This window comes from Hemiscyllium ocellatum, chromosome 16, assembly GCF_020745735.1.
Source record: "Hemiscyllium ocellatum isolate sHemOce1 chromosome 16, sHemOce1.pat.X.cur, whole genome shotgun sequence".
Lineage (NCBI taxonomy): Eukaryota > Metazoa > Chordata > Chondrichthyes > Orectolobiformes > Hemiscylliidae > Hemiscyllium > Hemiscyllium ocellatum.
The window spans coordinates 37527790-37552179 of NC_083416.1; the positions used below are offsets into that span (position 1 = coordinate 37527790).

At 40.9% G+C, this 24390-nt stretch overlaps 1 protein-coding gene across 1 annotated transcript in view; it reads right to left on the bottom strand.

Annotated features, from left to right (window-relative positions):
• Window positions 1-10140, bottom strand: part of sncb (synuclein, beta) — a 31491-nt gene extending 21351 nt beyond the window's left edge. Inside the window, exons 1-3 of the mRNA XM_060837500.1 lie at window positions 10020-10140; window positions 9462-9500; window positions 5677-5831 (exon numbers count right to left, since the gene is read on the bottom strand). Coding sequence (XP_060693483.1) covers window positions 5677-5831; window positions 9462-9500; window positions 10020-10140 — 315 coding nt within the window. The remainder of the gene's footprint in view (window positions 1-5676; window positions 5832-9461; window positions 9501-10019) is intronic.
• Between the last annotated feature and the right edge of the window lie 14250 nt (window positions 10141-24390).

A 24390-nucleotide genomic window follows, 5' to 3' on the forward strand; every position in this document is an offset into this window, starting at 1 on the left:
CAACCTGACCTACAAATCTTCTCAAAACTTGCTATAACCAATGTCCTGTACAGCGCAACATGTCCTCCTAACTCCTAAATTCAATGCTCTGACCAATAAAGGAAAGCATACTAAACACCTACTTCACTATCCTATCTAACTGTAACTCCACTTTTAAGGAACTATGAATCTGCACTCCAAGGTCTCATTGTTCAGCAATGCTCCCTAGGGCCTTAACAATAAGTATAAAGTTCCTGCCCTGTTTTTGTCTTTCCAAAATGCAGCACTTTACATTTATTTAATTAAACTCCGTCTGCCATTCCTTAGCCCATTGGCCCATTTAATCAATATTCTGTTGTACACTGAGGTAATCTTCTTGGCTATCCACTACACCTCCAATTTTGGTGTCAACGGCAAATGTACTGACCATACCTCCTGTGTTCATATCCAAATCATTTATATAAATGATGAAAAGCAGTGGACCCAGCACAAATCCTTGTGGCTCACCACTTCTTGGAGATAAAAGGAACTACTTTGAATATTGTTCCAGGGCACCTCTATGAGAAAAAGGCAGCATGTTGGGAGAGATAAGGTACCCTTTGGAATTGTTAAAAATGGACAGAAAACATGTATAAACCTTATACCAGTCATTATAATGGCAAAGTGGCTCAGTGGTTGCTGCCTCACAGCACCAGGGACCCGGGTTTGATTCCAGCCGTGGTAACTGACTATGTGGAGTTTGCACATTCTCCCAGTGTCTGCATAGGTTTCTTCTGGATGCTCCAGTTTCCTCCCACAATCCAAAGATGCGCAGGTTAGGTGAACTAGCTGTGCTAAAATTGCCCATAGTGTTCAGGGATGTGTGGATTAGGTGCATTAGTTAGGGGTAAATGTAGAGTGGTAGGGGAATGGGTCTGGGTGAGTTACTCTTTGGTGGTTTGGTGTAGGACTTGTAGGGCCAAATGGTCTGTTACCACACTGTAGGGATTCCAGTCTATGAATAACAGTCATTATGCATTGGAACTGTCAAAAGGCAGGGGCAGCACAGTGACTCAGTAGTTAGCAGTGTTGCTTTACAGTGCCAGGAACCCGGGTTTGATTCTGTCTTTGAGTAACTGTCTGTGTGCCGCTTGCATGACTTCCTATGTGCTCCATTTTTCACAGTTCAAAGTTATACAGGTTAGGTGGACTGCCCATTCTAATTGTCCTCTAATGTGCAGGGACGTGCAGGTTAGGTGAGTTAGCCATTGTAAATACAGGGATGGTGTGGGTGGCTGGATTTAACTGGGATGCTTTTCGGAGGGCTGTTGCAGACTTGATGAGCTGAATGGCCTCTTTCCACAATGCAGGGATTCAATGATCCTATAAATCTGTCAAAAAGCAGTTATCAAAAAATCTATCAAAATGAACTGTTTATAAATGTCAAAAAGACCTGTCAAAAGAATCTGCAAAAAGTACCAACATTCTTCACTAAAGCTCATCTTTAAATCTTCGAAAAAAAATAGTAAAACTGATTTTAAAAAATGGCTATTTCACTCTGTTAATAAAAGGCTAGGGGCTAGACTGATTTCACAAACTTTCTCTTATCATAGAAGGGTCCCTGCTAATTCACAGTTTGATTGCTCCAAGTATTATATCCTCTTTAAAGTGAGACTACAAATTTCAGTGTTACTTTTTAATAAGAGATAATTGTGGTTATAAGGGATTATGAAATTAAATAAATTAAATATGGGATATTTTAATGAATGAAAGTGTGCTTTTAAAATATACATCTGCCATAGACACACAGAGTTTCAAATTTTTCATCTCAATATGGCTCCTGAAATCTGTCCACATATGGTTAGTGTAATAGTCGGGCGGGTGGTAAGTGGGAGTGATGGGTGGGAGTTAGCTCTAAGTTGGCATAGATGTTCTAAAGAGCCACGAGAGTTGATTGGAGGACATTGTTGGTATTGAATGTATGAGGGGCTTTGGGAGTGGGTTGGTATTATCAGGTGACATGGGTTGGCATGGATGGATGGTCCATGTGAAGAGTATAGAGAAAATGAGGGGTGAATGGGATGAGGATTAGAGGGCTGTTTTATGTTTTACTGTTTTTTTAAAAAAATACAAATGCTTGATCACAGCATTGGAGCACTGGTGCAGACTTTCAATCCAGCCTGCCTCTGTATTTGGCAGTCCCTGCAGTCAGCTGGGGTCACCTGGTCCAACTCTCAGAGAATCCTGTCACCTCAGAATAAAAAAAAATAACTGCAGGGCATTTTTTTTCTCTCTTTGGGTTTGTGGAACCATCCTTGGAAATATCCTGGCACTGAAAACGAAAATTCACCTCATGACATGTATTCCACTTCTATTTACTAATTTTTTTATTATTTAATCTGGTTAAATGGTTTTTCAAATGCTAGAGAAACAATACAGCGTTATAGAACATGAGCAGCATTCATGAAGTCTTATGTTTCAATACCATCTACTCTATTTCATAAATGACATTTCACAAATTTGTTCTGAATGAGGGTGAAGAGAATTTAATCTATTTTGATTAAAGACATGTTACCTTGGATCACATTGTTTTAACCTCAGCTCTTTAGGCCACTTTGTTACTTCAAAAATACTGATTCCTTAAGTCCCTGTTTTATTCTTGTATGATTTGCCAAATAGCTGATATGGTATATGTGCATTCAAAGTTGCAATTTAATTTAGTGTACACCCTATCAAAGCTTAACTAATTTGTCTTTGAGCTAATTCTATCCTCTTTTTAGATTTCTTTCATCACAATTACCTCACTGACAGCTGTTAGAAAATGTGATTTCATCCCATCACCAGACAGCATGGCCAAGACCGAGCGCTCACATTGTAAATGATCAAGCCAAAAACATCCTGTTGCTCTCTGGTGTATTATAATTAATATCTTGTTTTATGCAGCAGACCATCCTTTGAGTTTGCAATTTGAAGAACAGATACCTTTTCACTAAATTCAAAAACCTACCAAGACCAATTCTCAGGCTAAAAATAAGATTCTGTAAATAAATTTTAAAGAGAGGAATTAATAAAATTAATTAAATTAATTAAAAGGAGGAATAATAACCAAAAGTGGGCATGGAGTTCACAGTACATAATTAACTGACTTTGATTCATTGTGTTGCAAAGAACAGATGAAATTAGTCCTGCCTACTGTTTGAAATAATCTGCATCCAGCCAGCACTGTAAGTATCATATATTGGCTTCATTTATTAACAGGAAACTGGGAAGTGTACGCAGACAGCAAAGCTTATAAAAGCAGCTTGTGTGTCTCCAAATGTATATAGTGAATGCATGAAATAGTGCAATTTTTCAATAAAAGATCATCTGGGCAGTGTTACTTTGAGGAATGGTTGAACACATCATTAAGTGACCACATCGACTTTCTGATAATGTACTGATGGTCTTAATGCAAAATGTAAGAATTAATGGCAGACAGCAATGCCAGATGTATTGCTCCACGAACATGGAAGCATTGAAAATAAATCCGTCCAACAAACTGAAATAAATTGTGAAGGTGAATGAATTTATCTTCAAATTGCACTCCCTACCAAGTTTTCCACTAACCTCATCCACTGTTCCATTCTCTACTCCCTCATCACTCTATCCACAATCCCAAACACAATCTTTCAATTCATACGCTATACTTCACTCTGCACTACTGCAAACCTCACACCCACAATTCACACCTCTCACACACTGGCAAATGTTCAATCATAACAGGCACAACACTAATATATTGCAGCATATTTGTTGACACACTTCCCTTTTTCTGATCAGAAAACGTATTGTGTAACATGAGACATCAGAAAAGAACAGGAGGATGACAAGCATGCCACCCATGGAGAAGACAGTGCTGGCCATCATGTTAAGGGGCATTGTTGAGGCTATGGCACACTGCAGAGCTGGAAGTGACTGATAAAGGTATAATTAAGCCATACTTAGTCCTCCTCTTGTCCTACTGCTCCCTCATTCCAATTTACAAACAGAAAATGATGCAAGCACAGATGTCTTACTTTCTCTTCTTGCCTCAATAATGCCCAACCCGTGTTCTTTTTTCAGATAGCCAACAACTGGAACTGTCCCAGTCTGAGGAAGAGGAGGGAAAGCCAGTGAAGATAGTGTGATACTGTCTCGCAATTTTACACTAAAAGCTAATGTATGCATTTGAGAGTCCAGTGTAGAGACATCAAGCAGAAGTCCATCATAGCCAGCACAGGAAAAGGTATAGTGCAGATATCAGTTCTCTGTACAAGTGATAAATCAAGCCTTTGATAAATCTGGCTACTGAAGAAGATTGCTGACTGAACATAACCATTGGTTCTTGGTGCTCTGAAAACTCACTTTTAATGTCATGGAGAGTGAAAGAGTTCAAAAGCAACTTGGCACCAGGCTTTGCGTGGAACATACAGCTATCCTTTCTAACATGAATGAGTGGTCACTTCAGCAGTCCTGTGGAACTCATTATAACGCAGAGCCAGATGGTTGATGTCAAAACTTACTTTGCAGCACAAACAGGCCTCATTGTGGCACAAATAGTCAACATTAAAAGTCTGAATGCTGTATGGACCCTCAGAATGTTGCCCTGCAAGGCAATATTGTTACCATGGTGGCTTTTAATATCTATTCAAAGGTGCTTGCAGAATTTGCAGCAGTCTGTCCAACAAAACATAATTAGGATTACTGAGGTAGCTTCTCAGGAGAGTGAAAGTGCTTAGATGGAGCATAAATCTGTTTGTTTTCCTTGCAGGATGACAGCATCTACATCCCTACTACTTGACCAGTACCTTTGTGGTTCTCAATCAGCTAGTCAGGCCTGACTGCTGCAGCCCAGGCCAAAGAGATGCAATCTGAATTTGGGGAACAGAGCTGCCCGATGTCATCCTCCATCCTTACCTCCAGTCTGCTCAAATGAAAATTCAAAACCATTCACCACCTATCTCCCAGCCACGATGGAGACGTCTTGCAGGAATACCACCAAAGGCAAAAAATGTACAATAACTATCGACTTCTAAAACAAATACAGGAAAGCTTCAAATACATGCACAATTGATCCACCAGTCAAAAGAAGTATTCTAGTAAAGATTTTGGATGAGTTCATGGTTCTCTGAAATAGCACAGGTTTGAGAGAGGTGTCTGAGGGGTTTGCGGGAAGGAAATCTGCATTCCATTGTAAGTCATATTCTGCAATGATACTTTGGCTGGAGTGTGAAATTTGAAATTAGTAATGGTGCCAAGTCAGTGTTGATGCTGACTGACACCTTAACTTACCTTGTCTTCAAACTGCCAGCAGTCGTTAAATATGAAGCACCCTATGCCAAGGTGGATTGCTGTGTATTTCTCTTTAAAAGTCAATGTATAAGTCAGTGTGTGTAACTTTAACCCAAATGGAATTGTGGGGTGGCTACATTATCCAGTCAAATTTAGTCCCCATTGAATTGCTACATTAATTTCAGCCTATAATGGAAATAATTAGGAAGTGTACACTCAAATTCTGAGGCATACAAAACAGCTTTTAATATTAACATCTAAATCATTGTAAAGTCTTCAGTTTCCTGTACCGTGTACTCACAGTGACGTGGTTTTGCTAAGTATATAATGTGGCAATATTAAATCTGAATGGTTTAATGTATTTTACAGCCACACAGGATGTGGTGTTCATGTTTGCTGAAGGCTAACCTTTAGTTCTTCAGGCGGGAAGTCTTCCTTTTTCACCAGGCCAGTGGCTGCTGCGATATTCCCAGCTCCATCCACTGTCTTCTGGGCCACAGCTGAGACACCAGTCATAACAGCACCGCCAACCAAAGAAGCCTGCTCCTTTGTCTTCTCAGCCACTAAAAAGCAAGCATTAATATACATTGTTTCCTATTCAGAAGGAGCTTTTCCTTATTTTAATTATTACATTTCAGATGTCACTTTCTGAATCAAATTAAAACCTATTGCATAAGCTACCTTTAGAAGAGCTTGTTAAAAAAAGTCCTGTATCATTTATTTGCAATGCAAACCTGGATTCCCTGAGAAATGTTTAATTTCAACATATGTAAACGTCAGAGTGGAGTAAAATAGAATTAATCTATGAATACAGGAATATTTTAGCAATGTTCTTATATTTATTTCTAACATTCTATTGTTAAGTGCGATCATTTTTAGCTACAAAGACAAAGTTCTGCCCAAAAAACCCAACTAGTTCAAGTACCGAAAAATAAGAGTGTAAAGATACGCATCTGTATCAATTTTAGAGTAACATGGTCAATAGCTCGAGCAGTTTAATGTCACCAAGGTGGCATCTTTCAAACAATGTGAATGTAGTTTATATTATTGAGATGGTGATCACTTGAATTTTCCTATTAAGGTTTGTCAGAGTTCTCGAAACAATACCTATTTCACAGAATTATAGAATCTCTGCAGTGTGGACAAAGGCAATTCAGACCATCGAGTCCACACTAACTTTTAAAGAGCATGCTGAGTGTTTATTTTCTCCAAATTATCCAAGCACATCATCTATCTGCTTCCTTTTATCAAAAACACATTCTACTTATTCATTCAACTTTGTTTTCACCTTCCCTTTTGATTTGATCTGACCATAAACAATAATTGTCTTTGTAATCATAAACTTTTAGAACAATAAAAATGACATATGGAACAGATTTTGTGCTGTGATTGGTTTTTCTCTGAAATGAGAATGCACCTGAAGAAAATGTCATATTCCTTCCTAGATCAAGTTTGAATCAGCTAAGGAAACATTAAAATGATACTTGTACCATTTATGATACTGGTCGAACAATCAATTGCCTATTAGAGATGGATTAACTCCATGAGTTATTTTAGTCAAAACATATTACAAGTTATGAAACAGACATTACAGTAAGCCATCTGATTTCTGTATGTGCAGCATGTAAACCTGCAACTGCATAACTGGCAGGCAGAGCTGTAACATTGTATACAGAGCACATTGAGTCCTTAAAAGTAAACTCTTTTAAAGACAATGTACATGTACAACAGTACCTACTACTGTATGAGCACAAAATTCTTTCAGATCAATGTATGCATTATAACTGCAGTATTAAATTATGAACAAATATGTTGGTAGCCTTGTATAAATCCATTATATTCCTGAAAATGACAACCTCTGATAGTTGGGTGACTGTGTGCAGTTTGCTCATTCACCCTGTATCTTTGTGGGTTTCCTCCAAAGATGTGCAGGTTATGTGGATTGGCCATGCTAAATTGCCCATAGTGACAAGGGATATGCAGGCTAAGTGAATTAGCCATTGAAAATGCAGGGGTACAAGGATAGGCTAGGGGAGTCAGTCTGGTTGGGCTGCTCTTTGGAGGGTCTTGTGTGGATTCAGTGGGCTGAATAGCCTGTTTCCACACAGTTGGGATTCTATAAATAGTTGAGACAATATTAACAAACTGGCAGTCGAAATTCCTATGAAACAATTTTGTCCTTTTTTGAGACTTTATTGAAGAAGGCATTTGGTATACTTTCCTTTATTAGTCAAAGCATTGAGTATTGGAGTCAGGAGGTCATGTTGCGACTGTGCAGGATGTTGGTTAGGCCACTTTTGGAATACTGCGTGCAATTTTGGTCTCCTTCCCATTGGAAAGATGTTGTGAAACTTGAAAGGGTTCAGAAAAGATTTCCAAGGATGTTACCAGGGTTGGAGGATTTGTGCTCTAGGGAGAAGCTGAATAAGCTGCGGCTGTTTTTCCTGGAGTGTCAGAGGCTGAGGGGTGACCTCATGGAGGATTATAAAATCATGAGGGGCATGAATAGGGTAAACAGACAAGGTGTTTTCCTTGGGTGGGAGAATCCAAAACTAGAGGGCGTATGTTAAGGTGAGAGGGGAAAGATAGAAAAGGGACCTAAGGGGCAACTTTTACACGCAGATGCTGGTGCGTGTATGGAATGAGCTGCCAAAGGAAATGGTGCCAGAGGAAGAGAAAGAGCCATTGCAACATTTAAAAGGCATTTGGATGGGTACATGAATTGGAAGGGTTTAGAGGGATATGGGCCAACTACTGGCAAATGGGACCAGATTAGATTGGGGTATCTGGTTGGCATAGACGAGTTGGACCAAAGGGTCTGTTTCCGTGCTGTACATCTCTATGACTGTATACATACTTTCTGTAAAATAGTGAGCAAAGTAATTATATTCAAAAATATTAAGTATTTATTGTTGATTTGGAGGTGCTGGTGTCGGACTGGAGTGTACAAAGTTAGGAATCACACAACACCAGGTTATAATCCAACAGGTGTATTTGGAAGCACTACCTTTCAGAGCACAGCTCCTTCATCAGGTTTTTTTTTAGATTAGATTAAATTATATTACTTACAGTGTGGAAACAGGCGCTTCGGCCCAACTAGTCCACACCGACCCTCCGAAGAGCAACCCCCCAGACCCATTCCCCTACATTTACCCCTTCACCTAACACTATGGGCAATTTAGCATGGCCAATTCACCTAACCTGCACATTTTGGTCTGTGGGAGGAAACCCGCACAGACACAGGGAGAATGTGAAAACTCCGAACCTGGGACCCTGATACTTTGAGGCAACAGTGCTAACCACTGTACCACTGTAGTGGTTGTGGAGTATAAGATCATAAGACACAGAATTTATAGCAGAAGGTTACAGTGAGATGCAATTGAAATGATATATTGAAAAAGACACATCGATTGTTTGTTAAGTTTCTCATCTTTTAGAATGACCATGTTGGTTTCAGTTCTTTCATTTGTAAATTCCAGAACTTTTTCTGGGATAGCATATGAAAGAACTGAAAACAACACGGGCATTCTAAAAGATGAGCGACTTTACAAACAATCCAAGTCTTGTTCAATACATAATTTCAGTTGCATCACATTAAACTTTTGCTATAAATTTAATGTCTTACTATCTTATACTCAACAGTTACCCGATGAAGGAGCAATGCTCCGAAAGCTAGTGTTTCCAAATAAACCTGACGGACTATAACCTGGTGTTGTGCATTTATTATTAGCATGTTAATTTTAAATGTTCATATGTGTTTATTTGTTACGACTCATGGTAACGATCAGATCAGCTTATAATGCACCCTTTCTAAGAAACGTTTCAATTTATTGAAGTGAAACTAATTGGTGTATTATTTCACTTCGCAATCGCAGCACATATTGCAGTTCACGGACAGCACGGGATGACAAGTTATTTTTTCAGTTACAGGTACATTGCAGATGAGAACCGCACTTCCGACAAACCTGCTCGACTTTCACACCTTGCTAAGTCGAACTGTAAGAGTTTGTGATCTTAATGGATTGATCACCTTCTGAAATTGACGTTTACACTTGGATTAAATACCGGACCAATATCTTACAATAAATCTTGATTGTTACGGCAGAAAACATTCGATTAAAACACATTGAAAACAATAATGTCACTTCTGCATTTCAATTACTCTGTCATATGAAACATTCGTGGGAACTTACCGGAGACAACACTTGAAACACCTTCTTTGGTTTTGGAGCCTAAAGGTTAAATAAAGACATATTATCCATGGGGCAATTGTCTGAATTCATAATGTTGCCGATCATCCCCTAAAGTATGTAACATTTCTTGTAATATGCCATGATTACTTTTGCCTTTTTTTTAAATGGCAGACGTGGTGTGAATGTGTTGGATGCCACATCCTTGGATAAAGCTTCTCTCTCTCTGGGCTGGAGGAGAGTGCCATATGGCTGGCCCATCTGCTCAGCGGAAATAAAGACCTTTGAATCAGTCCCCAACTGACAGCCAAAGTATCTCTACGCGGAAACTAGATCGATCCCCCGAGATTAAATGTTTTCCGCTTATTTTTTTTAAAACACCCGATATAGTTATTGCTAATATTCCATTGAAAAAAAACAGCCTTCTTTTTCTCCCGTTATAATGTAATAACTGTGCAAGTCGCCCGTCCAGTCAGTGCCCAAAGGAATGATTTATTGTATAATTGAAAGGGGCGACGCTATCTTCCTTTGCAGGGTCATTGCCTTTTCATAGCTACATACCAACATATAGCACTCCCTCTTTAGTCTTCTCTGCCGCTTCTGCGACTCCCTGCTTGGTTTTCTCGGCTGCAGCAGCTACTCCTTCCTTCGCTTTAGACAATCCTTTCATGAAAACATCCATTTTGGTCCTCGCTCAATGGAACACTGTAGAATAAACACCTGATTCATTCACCCTCAAAACAGCCAAACACAATGAGGAAGATCACAGGCACCGACAGAGAAATGATACAAGCATCAATACTGACCTCTGTCAAACTGGATAATAACGGATTGGATAGATGGGATCAAAACATCATGGAGCGAGGGGGGAGGCTTTCGGATTTAAGCGAGGATGGAGATCATCCAGTTGGGCGGTGATGATGCCACCGATTCACTGACCTGTCAGCTGAAGCTGCTTGTCTGGGGTGGACTCCCTCCGAGGCTCTTTCCCTCCTCTCTCTGTCCCTAGAGCTCTCCAGGAAGAGCCCGTGATTTCACCAAAGTACCGTGCAATCACACACACGGACACTCGCACATCCTCAAACTCCCCGCCCTCCCTCGTGCATTGTAATTCTCCTAAGACAAGTCACATTTTTTTTTCGCCAGTGATCAGTTATCCTCTGTACGACTCGACTAGAATCAGGAGCGTGTTCAGGTTTCATGATGGGTGGGAGGAATCCCCCTTTATTTTCAAACAACATATTGAAGCTGTTTCCCCCCCCACCTTCGTACATTGATGGTAGTCAGAAAAAAAACAAGAAAATAAAAGAAAGAAACAACACAGCCTAGTCCATAAAATTCTATATTATAGAAAAAACGGTTAATAACAACATTTAGAAAACGGTGTTACTGTATCATGTTTGATATCCGGAATGTGATCATGTTTGGGGCGCTTTAAATCCTTCGTAGCCATTTCTCAAAGTTTCTGATGAATTATGAAGTCGTAACTGCAGACAAACAGGAGATCATTTGAGAGGAGATTTGGAAAAGACCCAGACAATACTGCACTGTGGCTATCGGGTGATGGTAACTAGGGTGTGACAACACAGCAGCACAGAATGGAGGGAAAAGTGAGGACTGCTGATGCTGGAGGTCAGAGTCAAAGAGTGTGGTGCTGGAAAAGTACAGCAGGTCAGGGAGCATCTGAGGAGCAGGAGAGTCAACGTTTCGAACACCAGCCCTTAGTCAGGAATGAAGGCTCAAGGGCACTGAGAGATAAATGGGAGGGGAGTGGGGCTGGGGGAAGATAGTTGGGAATGTGATAGGTAGATGAAGGTGGGGGTGAAGGTGAAAGGTCAGAGAGGAGGGTGGAGTGGACAGGTAGGAAGTAAGATGGACAGGTAGGACAGTTCAAGAGGGCGGTGCTGAGCTGGAAGGTTGGGACTGGGATAAAGTGGGGGGAGGGGAAATGAGGAAAGTGGTGAAATCCACAATGAACCCTTGTGGTTCTATGGTCCCATGGCAAAAGATGAGGTGTTCCTCCTCCAGGCGTCGGGTGGTTAGGGTTTAGCGATGGAGGAGGCCCAGGACTTGCATGTCCTTGGCAGTGTGGGTGGGGGAGTTAAAGTGTTCGGCCACAGTACAGTGGGGTTAGACAGATCTACTACAAAACATGTACTACAAACCCACTGACACACAGCTACCCTGACTACACCTCCTCCCATCCTGCCTCCTGCAAAAAATGCTATCCCTTATTCTCACTTCCTCTGACTCCACTACTTCTGCTCCCAGGAGGACCAATTCCACCATAGAACATTCCAGATGGCCTCATTCTTCAAAGATCGCAATTTCCCCTTCCATGTGGTCGACAATGCCCTACAGCGCATCTCTTCCATTTCCCGCAACTCCGTCCTTGAACCCCATCCCTCTTGAAATTCCCTCGCAACAAGGACAAACTCTCCTGCTCCTCACCTTCCACCCCACCAACCTCTGGATACATTGTATCATCGTCCGCTATTTCCACCACTTACAAACAGACCCCACTACTAGGGATATATTTCTCTCCCCACCCCATCTGTAATCTGGAGAGACCATTCCCCCCCACAACTCCCTTGTTTGGTCCATGCTCCCCACCAACCCACCCTCCACTCCAGGCACCTCCCCCTGCCACCGCATGAAATGCAAAAACATGCAATCATTCCACCCCCTTTTACCTCCGTCCAAACTCCGAAAGCATCCTTTCACATCTGACAGAGATATACCTGTACTTCCACACACATCATCTACTGTGTCTGTTGCTCTCCATGTGGTCTCCTCTACATTCGGGAAACAGGAATGCCAACTTGTGGAACATTTCAGAGAACATCTCTGGGACACACGCAGTAAACAACACCATCACCGGGTGACTGAACACTTTAACCTGCCTTCCCATTCGGCCAACGACATGCAAGTCCTGGGCCTCCTCTATTGCCAAACCCTAACTACCCGATACCTGGAGGAAGAACACCTCATCTTCCACCTTGGGTCCCTTGAAACAAACAGGATCATTTCATCAGTTTCTCATTTCCCCTCCTCCCAGCTTATCCCAGATCCAACCTTCCAACTAGGCACCACCCTCTTGAATTGTCCTACCTATCCATCTTCCTTCCCACCTATCCGCTCCACCCTCCTCTCTGACCTATCACCTTCAGCTCCACCTTCACCTACTTATTGCATTCCCAACTACCTTCCCTGCAGTCCTACCTCCCCCCCACCACCCCTCCCATTTATTTCTTAGCCCCCTTGGGCCACAAGTCTCATTCCTGATGAACGGCTTATGCTTGAAACGTTGATTCTCCTGATCCTCAAAAGCTGTCTGACCGGCTGTGCTTTTCCAGCATCACAGTCAGCAGAGCAGAATGTACAGACATAAAAAGGTACTAGTTAACAGGGTTGGAACTATGACCAGTCTTCAAAGTCCCAAGTCTTCAGAATAGTGTGGATGTTCTGATGCCAGCCAGGGGAAGTCAGGGCCCAGGGTGCTGTTGAGGAGAAGGCTAATTGGATTGGGCACGTTAGTGGAGAAGCCAGCAGGGGAAGGGATCATGTACAGGTCAGTGGACCTTACAGAGGTGATCCATGGTGTAGGAAGCCATTGATGGCAGGTATCTGGAACTCAATGCCTAAAAAGGTGGTTAATGCAGGAACTCTCAAGACTTTTAAGAATTACCACAGCATACAAGGCCATTGGCCACGTGCTGGAAAAAAGAATTCAAATTTTTGAAGACGAGTGCAGATATAATTGGCCAGAAGGCCTCTTTCCACGCTATAAAAACTCATTAATTCTCTTATATATGATAAGTGTAGACTAATAATTCAGAAGAGCAAAGAGAATAAGCATAAGTTGGAAGAGGATGATATTCAGTGGAATGAAAATGGTTCTAGCCAGCTGTGGCCAATTGACCACAGACCCAAAGTTGGATATTACAAATTGATCCTTAGCCAGAGAAATTGGGCCTGACAGCTACTTGCTGCTATTTGTTTTCTATCAGCTACAGAGAACAATACACACTGAAGTCAAGGATGTCTCAAAGGTTCAGGAGGAAACAGCTACAACCAGCCCGAGGGTTATGTATTGAGAAGTATTATGGAGTCATAGAGATCAGATTTTCTGGCACCTTGACATCCACCCTGCCCCGAGGACGTACACTTTACACCTCCCCAGCATGGCAGTAATGAAGGGTGTTGGTGCAATTCCATCAGATGCTTTGAATCTCCACTCATGAAGCCACTGGCTAAAGCGATGGAACGTTCGGGGCAAGGGGAATAAAAGCACACACCTGGAAGCCATCCTCTCAGCAAAGACTTACAACAAGACTCATGGTGGAAGACAGTGCAGCAAACTAAGAATATCCAGGAGAAGATCCACCCTGACCTGCAGAACCCAACCCTGTGGAAGGCAGCCAGCTCTTCATTGGGGATGAAGGAGATTCAATCGATTCAACTCAAACACATGATTCATTGACTGTAATATCCTTTCTTTGATAGATAGAATGAGAGAAATAATAAATATTGTGGGAATTTGGGAAATGTTTACATGGTTTTTTAATAAGAAACATGTTGCCAGTGAAATTCAGTTGAACAGCAAATTCAATTCTGTGTCCCTTTATCCATCTCACCAACAGCATATGGGTAAAGTGTTTTTAATAAATAAACTGGTTGAAGTGTCTGAAGCATGGACAAAATAGAGTAAAATGAAACCCAAGACTGACAGGAAATTACTGCAATGGAGCAAGGGATGAGCTTTAAGAAGGAAATGCTGCACTATGGGGAGGTACATCTCAATAAGATGAAAGGTAATGGAACCAAAGGTTGGAAGGAAGATGGACAGGTAGGTCAGATCATCTTCCTTCCCACCTATCCGCTCCACCCTATCACAATCATCTCCTACCTCCATCCGCCTATCACCATCCCACCAACCTTTCTCCCAGCCCCACCCCCATCTCCCTATGTATCTCTCAGCCCCTTCTCCCCTCCACCTTCCTAATAAATGGCTTATGCCCGAAGTGTCAACTCACCTGCTCCTCAGATGCTACCTGACCTGCTGTGCTTTTCCAGTGTCACAATTTTTGACTCTGACTCTCCAGCATCTGCAGTCCTCACTTTCTCCTAGTAAACATAAAAGGGAACGAAACAAAATTCCACGGATATGAAAAATAGTAAGCATGTAGTAAGAGATGGAGAGAATCCTTTTAGGGGAAAAGAGGGTCACATAGTTTTCAAGATGCAGTTCAAGATTAAAATACCTAATGGGTAGTGTTGATAGAAGCATAAGACATAGAGGTAGTTGGTAGGGTGAATATTGATAGGTAGAATGCACTGAAAGATATGACTATGATCAAAGTGAATAGGTCACCTGGCTCAGATGACTTCCGTCCCAGATTATTAAATGACGGGAAGGTAGAGATAAAGCAGAAGGGTTTAGCATAATTTTCCAATCTTCCCAAACTGCAAAGAAGGTGCCAGCAAATTGGAGAATGGCAAATGTGACATGCTTACAAATGAAAGAGTTTGAGGCTAGTCCTACCAATAAAATGAGAGCACAGAGGTGTTTTCAATGAATTTGAAATCCAGAGACATTGACGATCTGCTGGAGACCTGGGCTTAAATCCCACCTTGGCAGATAGTTGGAATTATGAGTTTCAGAAGAAAACTCTCAAACTGGCATTAAATGTTTAATGTTTGGAGTCTTGTGGGGCAATCTTAGTGTCCCTACCACTGGTGTAGGTGACCAGAGGTCATGTCTCATCTACTCTGGAAGTGTGTCAAAATATGTGTGAACAGTTTGATGAAACAACTGCATTAAATAACTGGTCATAGCAGTTATAGAATAATTAATGTATCATCAGTGGTTGGTCAGGTTTGAGAAACATTAATCAAGGAAAATATCAACAGTAGCTTGAAGAGATTTGAACAAATCAAGGAAAATGACTCCTGATTTATACGAGGCAGACAAAGTTTGACTAAGCTAATTGGATGTTTTTAATTAATAACAGAGAAGATTAATAGATTATAAGATTATAAGAAATAAAAACAGGAGTAGGCAGTTCAGCCCCTTTAATCTGCTCCATAGAATCATGGCTAATCCAACATTCCTCATTTCCACTTTCCTCCAGTTTCCCAGCACCTCTTGATTTCTCTATTAAGCAAGAATTTATTAGTATCAGCTTTAAATATACACAAGGAATCACTCCCCACAGCTCTCTATGACATGGAGTTCCAAGGACTCACAATCCTCTTAGAGAAGAAATTCCACCTCACCTCACTTCTAGACTGGTATCCCCTTAATCTGAGACTATGCCCTCTGGCCCTAGTCTCTCCCAAAAGAGGAGAAATCCTCTCAGCATTTACTCTGCTCAGCCCTTTGAGAATCCTAAATGTTTCAATGAGATTACCTTTCATTCTTCTCAACTCCAGTGAGTAGTGTCCCAACCTGTTTGACTTCCCTACTGTTATGCTTCAACTCCCTTGAAATAAGCGTCAAAATTTGATCAACCTTCCTGATTAACTGATGCATCTGTGAGCTAGCTTTCTGTATTTTGTGCAGAACTATCCCCAAGTCTCTTTGTATTGCAGCTTTCTGCGATTTTTCTCCATTTAATTAGCAATCTATTATTTTGTGCTCCTTTCCAAGCAACTTCACATTTCCCCAAATTATAATCCATTTGCCAACCTTTTGCCCAGTTACTTAACTTATCAATATCTCTCTATAAACAAATGAAGCCAAAAAATGCTGGGGATCCCAACAGGTCAGGCAGCATCCATGGAGAGAAAGCAAACTAATATCTCAAGTCTAGATAACTCTTCATCAGAGCTGAATTGAGTGTGGAGGGGGCAGCATTTATCCAACATGGGGAGGGGGGGGGTCGAGGTCGGGGGATAATTGGAGTGCTGGAGGAGAAAGGATGTTGATAGTTCAGGTTAAGTGATCATAACGTGAGAAAGACAGAACAATGATGAGTCTAACTGCCAGACTGGAAACAACATACAGTCCCACAGCAGTAGGGAAAGGGGAGACAGGACATGGTGACAGAGAATGTAACAAGCAAAGCTAAAATAAAGGGAAGGTATGGGTTCACAATTTAAAGATCTTGAAGTTAATATTAAACCCAGAGGGTTGTAAAGTGCCTAGTTTACAGATGACATGTTGTTCCTCCAGTTTTCACCATGATTCGCTAGAACATTGCATAATGTTGAGGACAGATAGAGGGCATGCAAGCAGGATGCTATGTTAAAATGATTGGCTTTGCATGGATTGGAGGTGTTCTGCAAGGCGGTCACACAGTCTGTATTTGATTTCTCTCATGTAGAGTAGACCACATTGGGTGCAGCGAACATAATACACAAGATTAGAAGAGGTACAAGTGAAATGTTGCTTCACCTGAAAAGACTGTTTAGGCCCTTGGATGGTGACCAGAGAGAAGGTGAAGGGTATGTGTTGCACCTTCTGCAGTTACATGGGAAGGTGCTACAGAAATGGAGGTGGTGTTGGTGGTTGAGGAGTGGACTAGGGTGTCCTGAGGGAATGATCCCTATGAAATGCAGATAGGGAGAGTGAGGGGAAGATGTGTTTGGTGGAGCATTCTGTTGGAGTTGTCTGAAATGGTAGAGAATGATCCTTTGAGCTCGGAGGCTGGTGGAATGAAAAGTGAGAACAAGGGGGACCTGACCACTCTGTTGTGAGTCATGGACCTGATCACACTGTTGTAATCTGTAAACTATTTGTATTCCTTTCTCTCCTTGCCTTTCCATCTATTTTTGTCTCATCTGAAATTTTGGTTGCACTACATTTGATGAAGGGAATGCAATGAGCATTGTCTGTATGAATTCTTTCAAAGCATTTGTCAAAGCACACATAAAAGGTTGGTTAACAAAATTGCGGTTCACAAAATAGAAGGGATTCTATCAGCCTGGAAAAGAAAATGAAAGTTATAGAAAATGATGATTTTTCAGACAAGAGAGTGGTGGACAATAATGTTCTCCAAGAGTCGTTTTGAAGACAATAGGTTTCTACATATAAATTACATGGAATACAGCATAAAATTTCAAAATTTGTTGATAATATCAAACTTGGAGGAGTGGTAAAAGAGAACATGACACAAACCAATGCAAGCGAATTTAGATAAGCCAGCAGAATTGGCAGATACGAGACACATCAAATTTAGTATAGGGAAATATGAAGTGGTGCATTTTGACAGAAGGGATGGAAAGAGGCAACAGGTGCAAGAAGTGTCCAAGGACAGAGGGACTTGAGGATACAAGTGCAAGGGTATTATTGGTGTCAGGATATATTGGGAGAATGATTAGCAAAGTATATGAGATCCTAGATTTCATAATGAAAGATATTGAGAGCAAAAAGCAGGGGAATTATGATGAACTTTTATAAAATCTTGTTTGACCACAACTGGAGTAATGTATCCAGTTCTTTCAGAAAAATGGGAGGGATCTTGACAGGGCATTGAGGAGACTTACCAGAATGGCTCCAAGAAAGGGAATTATTATCTAGAGGATTAAGTTGCAGGAGCTGGGGCTGTTCTCTTTGGAAACTGAAAGGGAGATTTGATAGAAGTGTTGACAACGACTTCAGGCAAAGAAAAATCATTGCCATTGGCTGATGAAAGAAGGGATAAATTTGAAGGGTGGAAGGTCACAGCCTCAGACAAGCAGCTGTCAGGCAGAGAATGCAGAACTGGGTATGATACTATTGATGCTATGCCTGGGTCATTAACTACCTTCAACTGGGGAGGGGGGGAAGCTCAGTTGTCCCACCCATCTTTTGGGTATTCAGTGCCCACTTAGGAACTCTTCTGGATGCCATTGTTACCTTGCCATTGAGAAAACATATCTCAACCAAATATCAAGACAGCTAATTGACAGCTGAGAAAAGGGGCTATTTCACACAAGAGAAACACACCCACAGTAGTTCCCTATGCATGTTTCACCTTCCCTTAACCCCATACTTTGGTGTCTAGCTCCATGGCAGCTCTATATTACAGATTGCCTATAGGCCAAGTCGTGGCAATATGTAAAACATCCATCGTCAATCCCACTGATTTGCAGTACAGTGGAATGTCAGAGACCGAGAAAGTGAATGCAGTTCATCAACACAGTCACAAAAGCATTTAGAAAGGACTGTGTTCTTTCCTATTTAGGTTAAAAGAAGATGACCTCACATTTGCCTTTGAAAACAAGTATTTACTGCTATTTTAATCAACCATTTGATCTCTTGGATGTCTGTTCAATTTTATACTTATGTTAACTAGGCTGATATCGCCTTCAATATTGCAGAGTGTTGATGTCTTGCCATCGAAGATAACACAAGTTGAAAGCAAATCTTTCATATTCTGTGGAATGTTGCAGTACCTTATACAGTAACAAGTTCACATACAAGTTTATATTAAAAACTGGATCCCTAAAGTCTTGCTGTAAAAAATGAGGTCTGCAGATGCTGGAGATCACAGCTGCAAATGTGTTGCTGGTCAAAGCACAGCAGGCCAGGCAGCATCTCAGGAATAGAGAGTTCGACGTTTCGAGCATAAGCCCTTCATCAGGAATGAAGGGCTTATGCTCGAAACGTCGAACTCTCTATTCCTGAGATGCTGCCTGGCCTGCTGTGCTTTGACCAGCAACACATTTGCAGCCCTAAAGTCTTGCTACCCTTTTCAGCTGAGCGAAGAGCTAAGCTTATTCCCCAGTGAGCTGGATCTATGAGAACCTCTCCTGCTCCTTTTCTTTCTGTGATTTCCCATGTCAAGAACCCTTCAACTTATAATCTATTTCATGTGGATTGCAGATAATTGTGCTGGTGTTTGTAAGGGGTCAAGCAAATCCTTATATCAGAAAATCAATCATAAATTTAATCTAATTATGTTATTGATAAGACTATACTTTTGGCATTGACATTCACATTTGAACAAGTCAAACAAGAGAAAAGGGATCTCGCCATCTCTAATTTGCTTTGAAATAGTTTCAGGGGTTATTTTAGGTCTACATCTAATCTGAGATACTCATCTTTGACTGTGCATTATTCCTTTAGCACTGTACTGAAGTGACAACCTTAGTACCTTCTCAAGTCTCAGAAGTAAGGATTGACCTTCTGATAAAGGTCAACCTGATCCATGGCTGACAGTTTGTCTCATCTTAAACTGCCAAATAGCTTGTGTGACAAGCTAAGGAAGATGTTTCAATGTCAATATGTGTGAAGTGAGTATAGATAACCAATCAGAAAAAATTGGCTGAGATCTGTTACATTTCAACCAATTTTCATCAGCGTTTGTATGGGAATAGCACTTAGCAGTTATGGTACTCGACTAGACAAGCTAAAGAATTCATAGTTCATATTCCTCCCAGGCTGGAATCAGAAAATCACTGTAAGTACTACTGTCATAAATATTGAATGCAGTTCATTAATATCCTTAAGAAAAGAAACTTAACTCACCTGGCATGATCTACATGTGACCAGTCCCGCACTTTATGGTTGATTCTTAACATCCTCTGAGGATCTAGAATTGGGTAACAAGTGTCTGAAGAAAAGAACTATTTTGGTCCTAAATGAATTTGCCAATAGAATTAATCTCCAGTGATTGATACAACTCTGGGGTTAATGCTAATAGAATAGTTATAATACCTGCCCACATAATGTAACCATTTGTGTCTGTGCATATATAGTGCTTATGCAAAAGCCTTTATAGAATCAAGAGTAAAAAATGTTAAAAGAATTTAAAGGATATTTTAGTGTTTTCTTTCGTTACTTAGTGAAGAAGTCGAGTACCATAATTGGGTGAGGAAATTCAATATATATGTGACCAAGTTTCAAAAGGTACCACATCAACATTCATCCATGCCTTTTGGAGGAAGAAGTGGAGGGGCCACAGAGGAATGCAAAGCAATTCTAGCTTCACCAGAAATAGATTGCTACCAAGCTGTTAATTTCCTCCTAATGATACAGAAATATCAACACGAACTCTACATCAGTAGAAGGAAAGATGCAAAGCATGTGCAACCCGCCTCAAGAATACCTGCTTGTATTAAGTGCAACAGTGCCAATGGCAATAATCTGCAGAGCCAAATTTTATTAAACAAATTGGCGAAGTGTCAAATTCAGGAGTTTCGCAGATAGTTTCTCCCAGTAAATTATCTCATGCACTTCTCCACAGCTAACAACATTACATATGTAACACTTCTCTACAGCATCACTTTTGGCTTGTCTTGCACTCACCGGTGATTGAAGTACTTGACACTGCTAGGACCCTCCTGGCTGTCCACTGATAGTACCATATTTGAAGCCTAGCTGTGTGCTAGGTCAATTGCTGCCAGCCATGAATAGCCAATCTCTGTACATGTAGTGGGAGGAAAACAAAAGAGGAAAGCTTCTGATGGCACACAGGTGACATGAATAACACTTTCATGGAAAGAGAATCTCATATTTGTATATTTTACCATTTTAGTATCCCACCTGTCTGATCAATTGATATTGTAACTACAGCTAGAAGAATGGAGCTACACAGACTACCCATCTTGGCATCATATCATAATAGATCTGTGCCTAAAGCAGTGCTACTCTTTTCCTAATGCTCAGTCTAACCTAACACCACATTGTTGCTCAGTGTTGCAAGTGGCTTACACCACTTGAAAGGAAAGGACAGTCCTGACTAATAAGTATCACACCTCTGACTGATCTCTGTGAAGTGCCCTGATTGACTCATCATTAATCTGACGTTATTGACTTGCTTGCTGAGCTGGTAACCTTGTTCACAGATGTTTCATTGCCATTCTAGTTAACATCATCAGTGCGCCTCCGGTGAAGTGTTGGTGTTCTGCCCTGCTTGCTATTTATGTGTCTAGATCCTCTGGGTTGGTGGTGTCATTTCCGGTTTTGTTGCTGATTCTTTTTCTTAATGGTTGGTATCTTGGGTCCAACTCTACATGTTTGTTAATGGAGTTCTGGGTTGAGCACCAGCCTTCTAGGAATTCCGGTGCATGTTTCTGTTTGGCTTGTCCTAGGATGGATGCGTTGTCCCAGTTGAATTGGTGTCTTTCATTGTCTACGTGTATGGATACAAGTGATAGCTGATCATGTCTCTTGGTGGCTAGTTGATGTTTGTGTCCATTGGTGACTAATTTCCTTCCTGTAGTGCTTTTGGTAATCTTTACACCATATTTCGTATATGACGTGATCCTGTTGGTTGTGGGTATGGGATCTTTATATTTGTTAGTAGCTGTCATAGTTGGTTTATGGACTATCATCGTACGCACAAGTAGTCTGGTGGTCATTTCTGGTATGTCCTTAATGTATGGCAGTGTGGCCAGTGTGTCAGGACGTGCTGTGTCTTTCTGTTGTGGTCTGCTGTATCAGTATCGGTGGACTACGATTTTTGGGAACCCATTGTTTCTGAAGACATTGTGTAGGTGTTCTTTTTCAGCTCTGTGCTCCGGGGTGCTGCAGTGAGGTGTGGCTGGCTTGAACAATATTCTGCTGCAGCTCCACTTGTGGGTGTTGGGATAGTTGGGTTGTGGTTGGGTACTTGTTTTGTGTGGGTGGCCTTCCTGTATATGCTGGTCTGGAGCTCCCCACTGGCTCATGCATTTGACTATTTCTTTCAGGAGCTTCATCAGAACATTGTTCAAGTGAGCCATAACACTCTGCAGCACCCAGCAGATGCTCAAAGCAGAAGACCACCCAGGGGCTGGAAATATTCAGCCTGCACATTCACTTTGAAACCCTCATTTTATAACTCCTTCAAATACGTGTCTCTATTTCAATACAACATCGTGGGCCAAAGAGCCTGTTCCTATGCTGTACCATTCTATGTTTATTGACTGTATGCTTGTGACAGGTAATAGCTTTTCTTGTCATAACTTCTAATTTCAGTAATCTCTTCTTTTCCAGCTATTAAATAGTATATAAAATAACTGGTGTGTTCCAATAATTCGCATAAGACTTTGTTTCATGACTACACATAACTATGCCATTCATTATGCTTTGCTTGGATTATTACCTCAAAACAGCTGAAAATATTAAGATATACATTTAAATATGAGCAACCAACGTGAAGGTATTACTGTTTAGACCTTTAAGTGCTATTTATGTGTTTAATTTTCCCATCGTCCTTTTTTAGCAGCTTTTTGCCAGCAACTTTTTTGCCCCATTGGAAAACCTTTTCAAATAAGGTAGAAGTTTTGCCACACGATTGGGCCAGGTTAATTGTGCTAAAATCAGGTGAATCCCGATCCAACCTCGGAATCATCAGACGATTTGTTATAATTTTAGGGTTGATTTTTGGGGACCCCATTTGCTTTCATTGTGACACATTTTACCATTCCTAAATCAGACAGCACAGTTGGAATCCGGTCTCTTTAACAAGTAATCAATTTACCCCATAAATTGGGGATTGATCAAGCAGTTTGGAGGTTTCTCGTTTCAATATGGCGAAAGCAAAATCGGTGAGGGAGTTTGCTATCGTTTGGGGAGGGACGTCGGGGTCCGATGGAATTTGGTTAGTGAGAGGCTGTTAAATTGGGAAATAGGTTTAACTAGCATTTTGAATTATCTCGCGTTGCTATTTCTTTTTAATTTGTGAGCAGATTTGTTTCTCGATGCTACGTTTTAATTACATTGAACTTTAGCCACACGAGGAGCAAACGCGTTTGTATCATGACTATGTAATTTTGATTTTTTTTTGCTGACCTGCACATTTTTCCTTTTACATTTGATAAGTCTTGGATGGAGTCGAGTAGGAAAGAGTAGAAACTAAATTAATAGTAGCCTAATTTTTTCAATGGAACTCGTTAAAATAAATCCCTCCTTTCTCTTCTCTTTTAGGTTTTAACAAACAAACATACATTTCTCTGTGGTTAGAGCAAGACTGGGATCCACATATTCAGTATATTTAATGTGGCAAACTGGAGCTAGCATATTGGTACCACAACTCCCCTAACTTATTGGGTGCAGACAGCTGGAGTACTGTGTGCAGTTCTGGCCGCCCTCTTACAAAGAAGGATACTATTAAATTAGAGAGGGTTCAGAGCAGATTTGAGAATTGGGAATGAATGGTTTGAGCTATATTTAAAAAAAACACAGGCTGGGACTCTTTTTCACTGGAGCACAGGAAGTTGAGGGGTGACCTTCCAGAGGTTTATAAGATCATGAAGGCCATAGAAATGGTGAAAAGCAAGGGTCTTTCCCTAGGGTGGGGGCTTTTTTTTTAAATGTGGGAAGAGAGATTTTTAAAAAAAGACATGGGGGCAATTTTTTTTTACATGAAATGGTTCATGTGTGGAATGAACTGCCAGAGGAAGTGGCAGATGCAGGTAGAATTATAACACTTGAAAACCCTTCTGGATAAGTTGCTGAATAGGAAAGGTTTGCAGGGATATAGGCCAAATGCAGGCAAGTGGGGCTATTTTATTTTGGGAATGTGATTGGTGTGGATTAGTTGACTGAGGGATCTGTTTCCATTTGTATGACTCCATCTGATTTGGTTTGATCTTTTATGGTGAAATAAAGTTAACTTTAAATATTGAGATTAAAACTGAGAAGTAGATTTGTTTGTTCTATCTTCCATTAGAGAGTAATGATAACACTAGAAATGCTCCTGCTAAAGTTGTGGAGTGCCTCATCATCTGATTTACATCAATGTATAATTCACAGCATGTTAATCTTCCACCTTCCAGTTTTTTTTCTTTTCCTCAGCCATCCTGGTGGTATATGTTAAACTTGGCATATAAAAAAAATTGACATGGCCCACATTTGTAGTTGGTACTTGTTCCTGTACCTTTGCTACATCCACAAAATGGAGACTTCTACTAATGCAATTTCAGTGTTGTTTGCTTTTGAAGCCAAATTAAAAGCAATCTTACAGCAAAAATGACTTGTACAATTACAGACCAATGGGTATAATGCGCAATAAAGATG